At 42.5% G+C, this 14,282-nt stretch overlaps 1 protein-coding gene across 1 annotated transcript in view; it reads left to right on the forward strand.

Annotated features, from left to right (window-relative positions):
- Window positions 1–6,988: 6,988 nt before the first annotated feature.
- Window positions 6,989–14,282, forward strand: part of slc4a1b (solute carrier family 4 member 1b (Diego blood group)) — a 7,624-nt gene continuing 330 nt past the window's right edge. Inside the window, exons 1-15 of the mRNA XM_084567341.1 lie at window positions 6,989–7,252; window positions 7,377–7,512; window positions 8,617–8,689; window positions 9,058–9,100; window positions 9,213–9,391; window positions 10,597–10,807; window positions 10,903–11,106; window positions 11,192–11,340; window positions 11,431–11,625; window positions 11,734–11,982; window positions 12,085–12,174; window positions 12,964–13,130; window positions 13,213–13,454; window positions 13,542–13,711; window positions 14,232–14,282. The exon at window positions 14,232–14,282 is cut by the window's right edge and continues 123 nt beyond it. Of these exons, the coding sequence (XP_084423467.1) occupies window positions 7,096–7,252; window positions 7,377–7,512; window positions 8,617–8,689; window positions 9,058–9,100; window positions 9,213–9,391; window positions 10,597–10,807; window positions 10,903–11,106; window positions 11,192–11,340; window positions 11,431–11,625; window positions 11,734–11,982; window positions 12,085–12,174; window positions 12,964–13,130; window positions 13,213–13,454; window positions 13,542–13,711; window positions 14,232–14,282 (2,316 nt within the window). The 5' untranslated portion in view covers window positions 6,989–7,095. The remainder of the gene's footprint in view (window positions 7,253–7,376; window positions 7,513–8,616; window positions 8,690–9,057; window positions 9,101–9,212; window positions 9,392–10,596; window positions 10,808–10,902; window positions 11,107–11,191; window positions 11,341–11,430; window positions 11,626–11,733; window positions 11,983–12,084; window positions 12,175–12,963; window positions 13,131–13,212; window positions 13,455–13,541; window positions 13,712–14,231) is intronic.

A 14,282-nucleotide genomic window follows, 5' to 3' on the forward strand; every position in this document is an offset into this window, starting at 1 on the left:
GTGGGATGAGTTGTCCATGATGGTCTTTACTCTAGACAAAATCCTCCTCTCTGACACTGTGTTCAAAGAGTTGAATCTGTTAGCGTCCCCCACTCTCAATCTGATGCCCCAGCATGCAACGGCCACCACAGACTCATAGAACATCCTCAACATTGTCTGGTCTAGATGTTGAAAGACCTCAGTCTCTTCAGAAATCAGAGTCCACTCTGACACTTCCTGTAGAGTAGCCTTGGTGTTCTTCAACCAGTATGAGAGATGAGAATAAATGAGGGCATGCATAAAATATTGAGCATGACATTTTTCATTTTCTGACGTCCGATTTGCCAAAAAGTGTGAAGGCCGGCCCTAGAAGTTCTACCTCACAAGACGTGCACGGTGCATCATGTAGCAAATGGGTCTTCAAGCTGAATATGTTATTACTGAAGATGATAATAAATGTAAAATATGACCACGTTTGAAGGGATGCAAACATCTCTGATCATCTGGATGTTATAAAATGCATGAGATACAGACCAGTTAGAGGGCAGGGCTAGGGTTAGGGTTAGGGCTAGGGTTAGGGCTAGGGCTAGGACTAGGGCTGGGGTTAGGTCGAGGGTTAGGGTTAGGGTGACAGGTTCCCACGACTAACAGAAGGTGGTTGCATGTTTTATTTGGGTTTTATTAGGATTTAAAATTGACATTTATTACTTTGAATTCTAAACTGATAATCACAAAATACTGGTTTAGATTTATACATTTTATTTAATTATGGATTTTTCTTATTAAACAATATCAAAGCAGATGCTCTCTGCAGGGCCTCAGAGATATGCTGAGGGTAGTCGTCTGCCTGGGGCAGAACTAGGGTGGTCCACTCACATTTCTTTATTTATAAATTTGCATGAAAACTACACTCAAATGTTCCAAGAAAAGCTCCATTTACTCCTGCATCCTGAGCTGGAGGGAAAAGAGAGACAAACATTTCACATGAAATCATTTTTTAATGGTTCTATAAATGAAAACAATCTGCAGAAACATCAGCCTGCACAGAAATCAAAGAACAGACGGAAACGTTTAATGCATGCATGCTATTTACATATAAATACTGTATGTCCCACGTACCTGCTTAAGGTATGCTCAAGGAAACTGCTGGAAATTTCATTCATTCATTCATTCATTCATTCATTCATTCATTCGTTTTCTGTAACTGCTCGTCCTCTGGAGGGTCATCGTGGAGGAGGGGTTAGGGTTAGGGTTAGACACATCCCATATAATGATATGATGACCAACACATCGTACGCTGCTACCATTGCTTTGACCCCAAACCATCAAACTTCTGTCCCGGGACGAGGAGCGGCATCTTTCTTTCAAGCAGAGAACCGGCTCCTGGATGTATAGGGGAAGCTGGAAGAGGTACACATGTTTCTAGCCTTAAGGTGTACTGACCTTTAAAGGTAGAGACACAAAACAGGCCCCAGCTCTTCCTGTGTGTGTGTGTGGGGGGGGGCTTTTACACGGGGCCCAATGTCTGACGACCATTGAATATAAAAAAAGAGTTAAGATTAAATCAAAATGATGATATCTTGGTTCTAGGTTTGAGGCTGAGATTGTTCTTTAATGAACACAAAAACCAAGAGTCATTTGTTTTCATCCATTTCTAGAACAAAAATGATCCTGAAGCCTCCGTTCACATCTGTTTCAGAGGGTAAGTCACTTCCTCTTGCAAGAATTTCCATCCTATACCAAAGGTGTGTTTTAAAAATTGTAAAACACGATGACTTTTTGTTTCTTTTGTCACATCTCAGGCCTCGACTTGAGGCGCTGGACCGATACGAGATCTTAACGGGAGAGGGAGAAAACTCTGGACAAAGTTGCACTCTCCACCCCGGCGAGTTTGAAGGTGAGCACTCCGTGTAATCCAAGCCGCTGTTGTGCTCTAAACACTCAAATGTGATAAGATGCAGGTTGCATAATGACACAGTGCGACAGGGTTTTCTTGCATACCGAGCCGCTGTATTCACTGTCAATATTTTGGGTGAGACCAGAACATGTTGCTCTGTCGGGATGTCGGCAGAGAATTAAGAGTGTGCGTGTCAGTCCCGCCCATTATCAGGCGCCGTGCACCCGCACATACAAGCAGAGGCAGCTTTAAAGAGGTGGTGTTTATAAAGTCACGCCTTTCTGCCATTCTGGGGTCACTTGTCACTGCTGTCGTGTTGGCGAGTGCCTGCAGGAGGTAAGTGTCACCTTTTCTGCTACAGGTATGAATGGTATTTGTGCCATAATAGAATTAAAGCTGTAACTTTGTGGCATGAATAATATGGGAACAGAGCACTTCTAGGAAACTGCACACTTACTGTTATTGTCGTGGGAGCGTGTGCTGCAGTGGGACAGTCTTCTGGGAGCCTGGTGCAGGACTGTCTGTTTTGGTTCATAAGAAAATAATACCCAGGATGCATTTGAGAAAACAGATTTTCTGCTTTTGTGACGTGGGAGAGAAGTTTAACGTGTCTCTAAAAGATGCTTCAGCAGTACGTGGAGGATGACGCCAGGCCATTAGACCGATCGTCAAGACTACGCAGCAGGTCTCATTTGATTTACTATAATTTATTCTGCAAGTGTACGTGAGTGAGCTGCTCCAATTTTAATAAACCAAACTTTATTTTTTTTTTCAAGAAAGAATTAAAAAAAATGCTTGCAGAAAAATTAAAATGCACCTTTTTTAATTGTGCAGTTCTGGAGTAAATTAAATTCTCCTTTGCAAACATGATGAAAAATATGAGGTTAACTTGTCCTGAAATCATTTTTATCTGCAGATACTTCAATATGAGCTTCTTCACTACAATTCACAGAGAAAACATTGTAAATTTCTCTATTTTTAAATGACAGATTTAGTTTAATATCTATATGTTATCTATATATAGTTCCCAGCAGATTAAATCATCTCCACTGTGAAAAAAAAAAAATCTTACCATGTGCACAATGACAAATTTCTGCCTTTTTATAATCATAAAATATGATCTAATATATAATTTTTGTGCATGCATATATGTGTTTGAGGAATAATAATTAAAATATATATTTTTTATTTTAATTCAACTTGAGACAATTCACAGGAACCTGCAGAGACATATTTGCAGACACATGCAAATATGTGCAGTCATTTAGAATAGAATAGAATAGAATAGGTCTTTATTGTCATTGTCACAAGTACAACAAAATTAAAAGTGCTCTCCTATCAGTCCATCATTGAATGAAGATATAAAAAAAGAATGAATAAAAAAAAACATATAACAACATTAGCAGCATAAGTAACACACACAGTCATGCACACCCAGTATTTATTATGAAAATGTAGGAATTTGCACTAAATGATTCACGTGTGCACATATTTATGGTAAAATATAAAACACTGCATTGAATGTGCATGTATTTCCTGCAGCCTAACCCTAATTCTGACTTAACCCCCATCTACCAGTGTCAGCGGAACCGTGAATGACATCTTCACACTAAAATTTAACAACTAAGAAAATGGGGAGCTGCATTTTGTCCCCAAAAGGGAGTAGAGTCCCCACAAAGTGAAGATGTGCACACATTTATGGTCAAATATGAAACATTACATTCCTGCAGCCTAACCCTAATTCTAATTAAACCCCTATCCACCAATAACAGCAGCATCTTCATGCTGAAATTTAACGACTTACAAAATGGGGAGCTGCGTTTCGTCTCCAAAGGGACTAGAGTCCCCACAAAGTGAATATGTTCACACATTTATGGTCAAATATGAAACATTACATTTCCTGCAGTCTAACCCTAATTCTAATTAAACCCCTATCCACCAATAACAGCAGCATCTTCATGCTGAAATTTAACGACTTACAGAATGGGGCGCTGAAGTCCCCAAAAGGACTAGAGTCCCCACAAAGTGAATATGTACACACATTTATGTCCCCACAACATGAGTAATATACATGTAAACACACACACACTTCAGACGGCGTCTGGTCAGACTAATCTGAATCTTCCACCCCTTTGCCTCAGCTGTGTTTTGGAAATAAATCATTTTGTTGTCACAGAAAACTTGAGCGCTCCGTTCCGATCTGAGATCAAATGGTCACTCTGGAGATCCCTTACCCGCTGAAAGGGACTGAAGTCATGCACCAGTTAATGTTTTCCCTGTACGTGCTCCCCGCAGGCCACGTTCTTAGGAAGTGCTGCATCCAGTTTTATTTTTACGCAGACGATGCACGGCTGTACGTGCCGATGAGACGAAATGCCTCCATCTCCCAGAAACCACTCCTGGACTGAAATTTCTTATATTATATTTCAATAAAATTAGAACTGAACTCATGATGTTTGGACCTAGCATATTTCATATGTGAAATCCTCAGGGTGGGATTATGGACAGTGATTTGAAATTGTAGAAACAGATCAATTCTGAGGTTAAGAGCATTTGTTTTCCAGCTGAGCCTTTTGTCTAAATTCTTTAATGTCTTTTAAAGATTTCTAAGGGGTCATCCGTGTTTTTATTTCATCTCGTCTGGACTAGTGTAACGTCCTCTAAAAGCTGGTGTTAGCCAGGACTCCCTGTCACGCTTGCAGGCGGTGCGGAACACCGCAGCTCGTCTTTTAACTCCCTTCACTGGCTCCCAGTACGTTACAGGATTGATTTCTAAGATTTTAGAGGTTTTGCATACCTCTTCACAGAAAGATTCACAGAAAGATCTGACATATCTCTGTGATCTCCTGTAAGGTCACTCAGGTCTGCTGACCACTGTCTTCTGCTGCAGCCCCCAAACTGTAGAGTGGTTCATCTCTGCACATAAGGCCGTCCCGAAAAATTAAAAATCCTGCTTAAAACTCGTTTTTATTCTCTGACATTTATTCAGTTTGAGATCTGCTCTTTTTATTGTGTTTTAATGTAGTATTTTTATTTCTTTTCACCTCTTCCTCTTCATTGTCTTTGTTTTATTTTGTGTTGACTGTGTGTTTATACATTTTATATGTCGTTACATGTCTTTATTACTCTGTACAGCACATTTTAAATGTGCTTTAGAAAAAAATTGACTGTAATTTAAATTTTTGAGCAAGGAAAATTATGAGGATTATTTTCATCCGAGCGCATTTATTAAAACTCAATATTTTTTTAATTGTGCTTCATTGTGTGTGTTTTTTCAGCTGCCTGGAACATTAACACCAACGCTAACCCCAGTGCAGAGTGTCAGGTAAGGGACACACACCTCATCCCGACTCCAGACACACGTCACGTATTGACAGTCCAAACACGTCCAGGGCGAGCCGACCTGTCCGCACCGGAAACCAGGGGCGACGCTGAGGCCAGCTGATTGTTGAGGCACGACAGCCGCCGTGTTTACCGTGTAGACACAAAGTTTCAGCTGCACTTCACCCTCTCACCATTAGCATGATCCGTGTCCACTTCACTGCAGCCGACAAGATTATTAAAAGGAAACAAGATCAGGATGTTTCAGTGATCCACACATTCCATAGAGAGAAGTCACTTTTTATTTACTGTTTATTGTATCTCAGATCTCATCAAGAACATCAGTACGTGTATAGAAACACATTACTTTGAATAACATTTTTACTAATCCATTGTTTTTTTTTAAACACCTGCTTAAAATGTCCTAAAAGGTTTTATTTAGTGTTCCGTTTCATGTGCTGACATTTGAGTGTCTGGCTCATTTTTAACATTTTCATAACTCAAAGGCCACTGACACCCAAAATACTACAGACAGACAGACTAGCGTCAGACTAGCAGACCACCTGACAGGCATAAGACTTATATACTACCGATAGACGACTGACAGATGACTGACAGATGACTGACAGAGAGACTACAGACAGACAACTGACAGACTATTAAGAGACTAGCGACAGACCACCTGATGGACATGAGACCAATAGACTACAGACTACAGACTACAGACGGTAGACCATAGACCATAGACCACAGACTACAGACTACAGACGGTAGACCATAGACCATAGACCATAGACCACAGACTACAGACTACAGACCATAGACCATAGACCACAGACTGACAGACTACAGACTACAGACTACAGACCATAGACCATAGACCATAGACCACAGACTACAGACTACAGACCATAGACCATAGACCATAGACCACAGACTACAGACTACAGACCATAGACCACAGACTGACAGACTACAGAGTACAGACTACAGACCATAGACCATAGACCACAGACTACAGACCATAGACCATAGACCACAGACTACAGACCATACCACAGACTGACAGACTACAGACTACAGACTGACTACAGACTCCAGACAGGCTACAGACAGTCTACTGACGGACGATTACCAGATGGCCAACAGACCACTGACAGACGTCAGACCAATGTACTACTGACTGATGACTACAGAGACTACAGACAGACAGACAGACAGAGGACTGATAGACTACCGACAGACGACAGACTATTGACTACAGAAAGACTACAAACAGACTACCAGCAGACAGACGGCCAACAGACCACCAACAGACGTCAGACCAACGTACTACCCATGTACTACAGAGACTATGGACAGACAACCAACAGACAGACTACAGACAGAATACAGACAGACTGCACACTACAGACAGACGACTGACAGACTACAGACTCCCCCTGAAACTATTAATATCTTTCCATACTTGTCCCATGCAAACAAATCCACTTCAGTGTAAATGACTGGAAATAAAATTCACAGAAAATGAACCTTGTTCCAAGTGTAAGGCAGTGATAGAAGGAGGTACTAAAAGGACTTAACCGAAAAACTTTTACACATTAAGCACTGTTTGAAAACAATGTGAAGCCAGCATAAAAAAAAACCTGCCACCTCAAACTCATCTCAGAGAAATACTATGACGTACACTGACAACTAGGAAGTGGCCAGTGAAACCACGGTGTACACCACACGCTCAGGCTTGTGGGCGGTGCAGCTTAATTCATCCACCTGCCCCCGTCCAGCCTTTCAGTCGCTGTCCCACAAACACACGAGCATGTTGGTGCCTGGCGTCCAGCGTCTGAGCCGGTGTCTGTTTCTGCCTGTGCCCTCAGAGGACCGTGGCGCTGAAGGAGCTGATGAAGGACCAGAAGCAACAGGCCTACTGGCAGGAGACGGGACGATGGACGGGTTACGAGGAGAGCTTCGACCCTCAGGCCGGGGTGTGGGCGTCCTCGCACATCTCCTACCTCACCTTCAAGAGCCTCATCCAGCTCAGACGCACCATAAACACAGGTTCACACAATTTGCTTTTTATTTTCTAAAGATTTTCAATGATGAGAAGTATAGTTACTCAAGTATTTAGGGTACTTATACTGAAAGTTACTCTGAACACTTTACCCACTTTTCTTTCCACAAGGCGTGACCATCTTCGACTGTGAGGAGCAGACCCTGGCCGGCGTGGCAGAGAAGATGGTCAGTGAGATGGTGAACAAGAAGGAGATCCGTCCAGGAGACCGTGAAGAGGTGTTGAAGTCTCTGCTCCAGAGCCACAGGTAACTGCTGACTCAAAGCTCTGGTGGACCCACGTTAATGCGTTCAGACCGAGGCTATTATCCAAATCTCTGATGGAGAGGAGAAGATCTCAGCGTCTCGCTCAGAGAAACGTGGCCAGCGTGGAGAGAAAGCCTGTTATTATCTAACAGCCTCTCTAACCAACAAACCTCAGGTCCACCAGTCTAACATGTAGTTACCTTCCTCTGGGACAGGTCACTCTGGATGACCAGTGTACATATGTCTATATTGATTATGCATAGATATACACTGGTCACTGCAATTCAGTATATTTATCTTCTCTTCCTTCCTTTTTCTTGCTTCATTTCCTTTCTTTCCCTCCTTCCTTCCTTCTTTCTTTCCTTTCCTTCTTGCCTTCTTTTCCTTCCTTCCTTTTTTCTGTCCTTCCTTCCTTCTTGCTTTCTCTTCCTTCTCTTCATTCTCTCCCTTTCCTTTCCTTCCCTTCCTTCTTTCCTTTCCTTTCCTTTCATTTCCTTTCTTTGCCTTCTCTTCCTTCCTCCCTTCCCTTCCTTCTTTCCTTTCCTTTCCTTTCCTTTCCTTTCCTTTCCTTTCCTTTCCTTTCCTCTTTCAATGGTCAAGATGGGACTGATATTGTGTAAATATACAGCTAGCACAGTGATTGGTTAGCTTAGATTAGCATAAACACTGGAAACAGAATAAAACACCTACTGACTATCTTAAGGTGACAGAGACACGTCACCAGCAGACCCAGTGTCCTTTAGTTTTGTCACCTTTGGACAGACTTTCTAGTTTATAGGATAAGATTAGATGACTAGCTAGTAGCTTTATATTTACCATGCTAACAGTGATAAGCTGAGATTCTCTTCTAATGCTTAAAGAAAACAAGAGTATTTCCCAAAATACCAAACTATTGCTTTAAAAGAAAGTGTTGAATGGATTTTGATGTTTCGTGCATACGACTTCAGGACTTCTGGAATTTTTTTAATTGTCTCTCGTCTCCCAAAGTGCAGAACGCCTGATGTTTTATTAGGCCTGTTCAGACTTTGCATTAAAATCCCATCTGGGCAATCTGATTGCAACTGGCCAGCGTTCAGTTTTTAGTTTGATTTTTTTTCTGCGTCCAGCCAATCATCTGACCCAGAGAGCCAGGCCCTGACCGACAGGACGGACCTTCAGAAGTTTTCAGTCAAGGAACGAGTAAGTTGTCCCACTGATGAAATCATTCCCCCTAAACACTGATAACAATGACAATGACGACACCATGGCAGTGAAGGTGACATCTGCTCCTGGCTTCAGACCAGAGCGCCTTTAGAGAAGTCAGCTTCTTTTCAGTCGCTATTCTGACGCATCACTTTTTTTAAAACTCTTTTTTGTCCCTTTTAATTTCTGCAAGTTATTTTTTTTTATGTTTGTTTTTTATGTTTTTGATTAGCTTATTCAGTTTTTAAGGACTGGAACTCAGATATTTTTGCAAACATCATGCTTAAGTAAGTACTTGCAGACAGCTGTAATGCTCAGAGTTTGTGCAAATCATAATTCTGATTTATAATTCTTTGCTCCATCAGAGAGATGAATCTGACCGTGTTGAGGCCTCCATGGTTTTAGTAGGTAAGTCCCTTTTTTTAATGTGAGCTGTTTGAGTATATGTATGTGCATGTTTTATTGTTTGTGTGGAGATGATTCTTGAAGACTCTGATCGTTCTGCTTCACCGTGACCCAGGAGTCTTGGACTTTCTGGAGAGGCCCACGGTCGCGTTCGTGCGTCTGAAGGAAGCGGCGCCGTTTGACTCAGCCTTGGAGGCCCCGGTCCGCTTCGTCTTTGTTCTGGTCGGGCCGAGCAAGACGGACATTGACTACCATGAGACTGGCCGTGCTATGGCGGCACTGATGGCAGACAAAGTAAGCCGGCGGGGACTCTTTACACAACCCAAGATGTGTGAGCGTCAATAAACTTAAAAAAGACTTTAAAGAGACTTTTTGACTCGAGTTGCAGTTTACAGTCAAACAATTAATATACCCAGAATACACTGGTCCAAAGATTCAAGATTGTGTTGTCATATGCACAGTAAAAACAGCAGTCTCTGACTTTGCAAGTTTCCTTTACTGACAACATAACCTGCATAAAAAAAACCTGCAACGAACAAAATGTAAAAGAAAAAAAAAAACAAGGTGTAAGAGAAATCTGTTAAATTAAAAGCTAAAAAGCTAAAACCTGAAAGCTAAATATGAATTCTAGTAAACTTTTCTTGACTTCTTTTGTGTTGGAGGCAACCTCAGCTGACACGTTGGTTGGTCAGATTAATAATCATCATTCGATTCAAGCCTTAAGATTCAAAGTTTCAAAGAGTTTATTGTTGCGTGCACAGTGTAGAAACATGCTTCCCAATGAAAATATTCTTCTTTTGCCATCCACCCAAATACCTAACAATATCAAATTTAAGAAGTAGAATATACAAAGATACATATAATACAAAATATAAAATGACAAGTGCAAATATCCTTGTGCAAATGCGAGTGTTAACAATGAACTGAAATGTTAACGACAAACAATGGCCTTGAAAAGTCACAAATTCATATTCAACAAATGTGATGGTATTTATTTATTTATTTGTTTTTGCTTGCCCTGAGATTTTCTAGAACTTTATAGTGAATTTTAGGTCCTTGTTTCGTTATTAGCAGCACAACTTTACTGTATTGGTTTACATTCACTGTTCAGATTTAAAAGTGCTCTATCTGCTCTGCATTTAAAAGCAGACAGATATAACTGCTAGCTGGGGATAGTAGTGAAGCATGGAGCAACTAAAGGAGGTGGAGACCAAAAGAAACAGCAAATATTGAACTTTTATTCTTCGACTGGTCAGAAAAACGACTTCAAATGAGTGAAACTGTTTGTGTTGTGTATCAGCTGTTTGCTAAGCTCCTCATATCAGCTTAGAAGATAATATGTTAATGCCGTTTTCACTGCTCCAAATGAAGAGGTTATCACTGTAGGTCACGGCTGAGTTGAAGTGTCATTATTATAGATCTGAGTTTAAGATTTTTGTGATTAATTATCACAGAAATAAATTCATTAACTTAAAGAAACCTCTGCCCCTCTGTCCCAGGTCTTCAATCAGGCGGCGTTTCAAGCCAAGACGGCCCGGGAGCTGACCGACGCCGTGGCCGACTTCATGGACTGCAGCATCGTCATCCCGCCCACCGAGATCCAGAACGAAGCGATGCTCAGCTCCATCATCAGCTTCCAGAAGAAACTGCTGCAGGACAGGCTGCAGCCCTCTGACACCGCCATCTGCATGGACTCCAAACCTCGAAGGGGTGAGTGTCACCAGAAAACACCCCAAAAAAGTACGATTCCAGCCACACTTAACTTTAGGTTTTTATAAAAATACAACTATATATTCTCCCTCTAGTCTCAATCTCTACCGGACCTCCACCTGAAGACCCCCTTTCTCGCACCGGTCGACCTTTCGGTGGGATGATTCGAGACATGAAGAGACGCTACCAGTTCTACAAGAGCGACATCACCGATGCCCTCAACGCCCAGGTCCTCGCCGCCATCATCTTCATCTACTTCGCTGCTCTTTCTCCTGCCATCACCTTTGGAGGGCTGCTAGGTGTGGTTTCATTTTGCACGCATGAAAAGATGTTTGTTCTGCTCAACAGATCCTTTAAGTGTCTTTTAAACCTTTGCCGCTGCAGCTGATAAGGTGGAGAACATGATGGGCGTCTCAGAGCTCCTCATTTCCACCAGCATTCAGGGAATCATCTTCTGCTTCGTTGCTGCTCAGCCCGTCCTGGTCATCGGTTTCTCTGGTCCTTTGCTGGTGTTCGAGGAGGCCTTCTTCGCTGTGAGTTAAAGAGACACCAAACATTTTTTGCTGCCATCGTGCATACTAGATTTAAAGGTGATCCTCTCATTCCCACTTCCCTTCGTCTAGTTCTGCAAGTCCCAAGGCATTGAGTACATTGTAGGGAGAGTGTGGGTCGGAGTGTGGCTGGTCATCATCGTCGTGGTCATTGTGGCCTTTGAGGGCAGCTTCTTGGTTCGCTTCATCTCACGCTTCACCCAGGAAATCTTCTCCATTCTCATTTCCCTCATCTTCATCTATGAAACCTTTGCCAAGCTGGGGAGGGTAAAACACCTCTGTCCATTCCACACGTTTCCATCTGTGCAAATGAAATCTGCAAAATAAATCGCCTCCAGATATATAATACGTCTTTATGTTCTAACCTGTCTTTAGATCTTCGCAGCACACCCGCTTATTCTAAATTATGATCACCTGAATGAGTCGGTGGAGAATCCCTGGCACCCAAAAGTGGAAGAGACCACCATCTATGACAACTCCACCGGCAACGTGACTGTTTTCATCAACACTATTAAGCTGGCATACCCCAACACAGCCCTGCTCTCTATGTGCCTCATGTTGGGATGCTTCTTTATTGCTTTCTTTTTGCGCCAGTTTAAGAACGGGACATTTCTCCCTGGAAAGGTGAGTCCAATATTTAATATCAATATCATCAGTTTAAATCCTTATTAGAAACTGATTATTTCAATCAACTAAAAGTGTTGTTTTGTTATTATTTCTCGCTAGGTCAGACGCCTGCTTGGTGACTTCGGCGTACCTATTGCCATTTTCCTCATGATTATTGTGGACTACAACATTGAAGATACCTACACTCAGGTTGGCCTGGGACTCTCAGTTTACAGTTGGATTTATATTCAGACCCTTTGTTTCTTATCACTTCCCTGAAAATGCATTTTAAAGAGACTGAGGTGTTCTGGCCTGTTTAGTGGCCTGGGCAAACTTCGACAATGAATTGAAGGGCAATATAAGTATATACACTCATCAGTCATAACATTATGACCTAATGTTGTGCAGGTCTCCCTTGTGGTGACTCATCAGAGAATGGACATGGGCCTTCTGAGGGTGTCCTGTGGTGTCTGGCAACAGAATGTTGTTAGTGGGGGGGCCTTTGAGGGGAGGGGCCTCTGTGGATCATCCCACAGATACTTGATCAGTCTGGAATCTAGTGAATTTGGAGGCCAGGTCAACACCTTGTGCTGTTCTTCATGTTTTTTTAGTCGTTCCTAAAGCGTTTTTGTGTGTATGCCTGCTGCCATCAAGGAGTGTCATTGCTATGGGGTGGGGGTGCCTGGTCTGGTCTAGGTGGGTGCTACATGTTTAAGTAACATCCACACCAATGACTGCCAGGTCCAAAAGTTTCCCAGTAGAACAGTGAATTGTCACAAGATGGTCAATGTTATTTACTTCTCCTGTCAGTGGTCATAATGTCGTGGCTGATCGGTGTCTATAGTATACAAGTCTTAAATCATACATACATTTTTGCACAATTTATTAAACTTTCTGAAGCAAAATTAGATCTATTCCCACAAGAGTTTGTGTTGGCATGAGGTGGAATTACTCTTGGTCCAGGTACAAGTCCAGTAAATAACATTTCCTTCTTCACAGAAACTGGTTGTACCCAAAGGTCTCATGGTATCCAACCCGTCCAAAAGAGGCTGGCTCATCAACCCCTTTGGAGAGCACAAGCCTTTCCCTGTGTGGCTGATGTTTGCGTGCTGCGTCCCAGCCTTGCTCGTCTTCATTCTCATCTTTCTGGAGTCTCAGATCACAACGTGAGTCACTTACTGAACTGTCATCCCAGGAAACATTATCCTGACTCTAACAAATGAAGGTGAATTTAATATCTTTCACCAGTTTGATTGTGAGCAAACCCGAGAGGAAGATGGTCAAGGGCTCCGGGTTCCACTTCGACTTGCTGATTTTGGTCGGCATGGGAGGGCTCAGTGCGATATTTGGCGTGCCATGGCTCAGCGCTGCCACGGTGCGAACCGTCACCCACGCCAACGCACTCACTGTCATGAGCAAAGGCCCAAAACCGGTGATAGAGAAAGTGATGGAGCAGAGAATCAGTGGCATTCTGGTGGCATTGCTTGTTGGTAGGTGAATGGCCAGACTTTAAATTTGCACGTACAGCCGATTGTACACAGACCACTCCTTCACCTGAAAGTCTGTTTGTCTCCCAGGTCTGTCTATTCTGATGGAGCCGATCCTGAAGATGATTCCCATGTCTGCTTTGTTCGGGATCTTCCTCTACATGGGAGTCACGTCGCTAAATGGCATCCAGCTGTGGGATCGTATTCTGCTTCTACTCATTCCCAAGAAATACCACCCCGATGAACCATATGCCACTAGAGTAAGAGTCCCATGTTTGCAAGATAATTGAAGTACATAGCAATATCAGGACCATTTGTTTACCCCAGAATTCACATGTGTTGGCGAGAAATTCTATAGGCATTCAAACAATGTCAGAACCAACTTTGATTATTGTTTAGCCACTAGTCATTGAGCCATTTCACAAAAAAACAAACAAATGTAAACCTTATGGCGGTGGTGCAAGAGAGAAGAAAGTAGAGGACAGGTGCTCGGTGCAAGAGAGAAGAAAGTAGAGGACAGGTGTTTGGTTCATCATGGGAAGTCCCCCAGCAGAATAGACCTGTAGCATCATAACTAAGGGATGGTTCAGGGCCAGCATTAACTATGAGCTTCATCACAAAGGAAACTCTTAACCTGGCCTAACTTTAAAAGTAGAGAAGGTGTCTGCCTCCTGGCAACCGGGATTACCACTGCTCTGCAGGATTCATGCTCTGGAGACCATGCATATAAGGGCTTGCATTTATGCTGGCATGACTAATGTGTGTATATCTTGGACACAGGTGAGCACAGGACGAATGCACTTGTTCACGGCCATCCAGGTAGTGTGTCTT

The sequence above is a fragment of the Chelon labrosus genome (assembly GCF_963514085.1).
Source record: "Chelon labrosus genome assembly, chromosome: 19".
NCBI classification, from domain to species: Eukaryota; Metazoa; Chordata; class Actinopteri; order Mugiliformes; family Mugilidae; genus Chelon; species Chelon labrosus.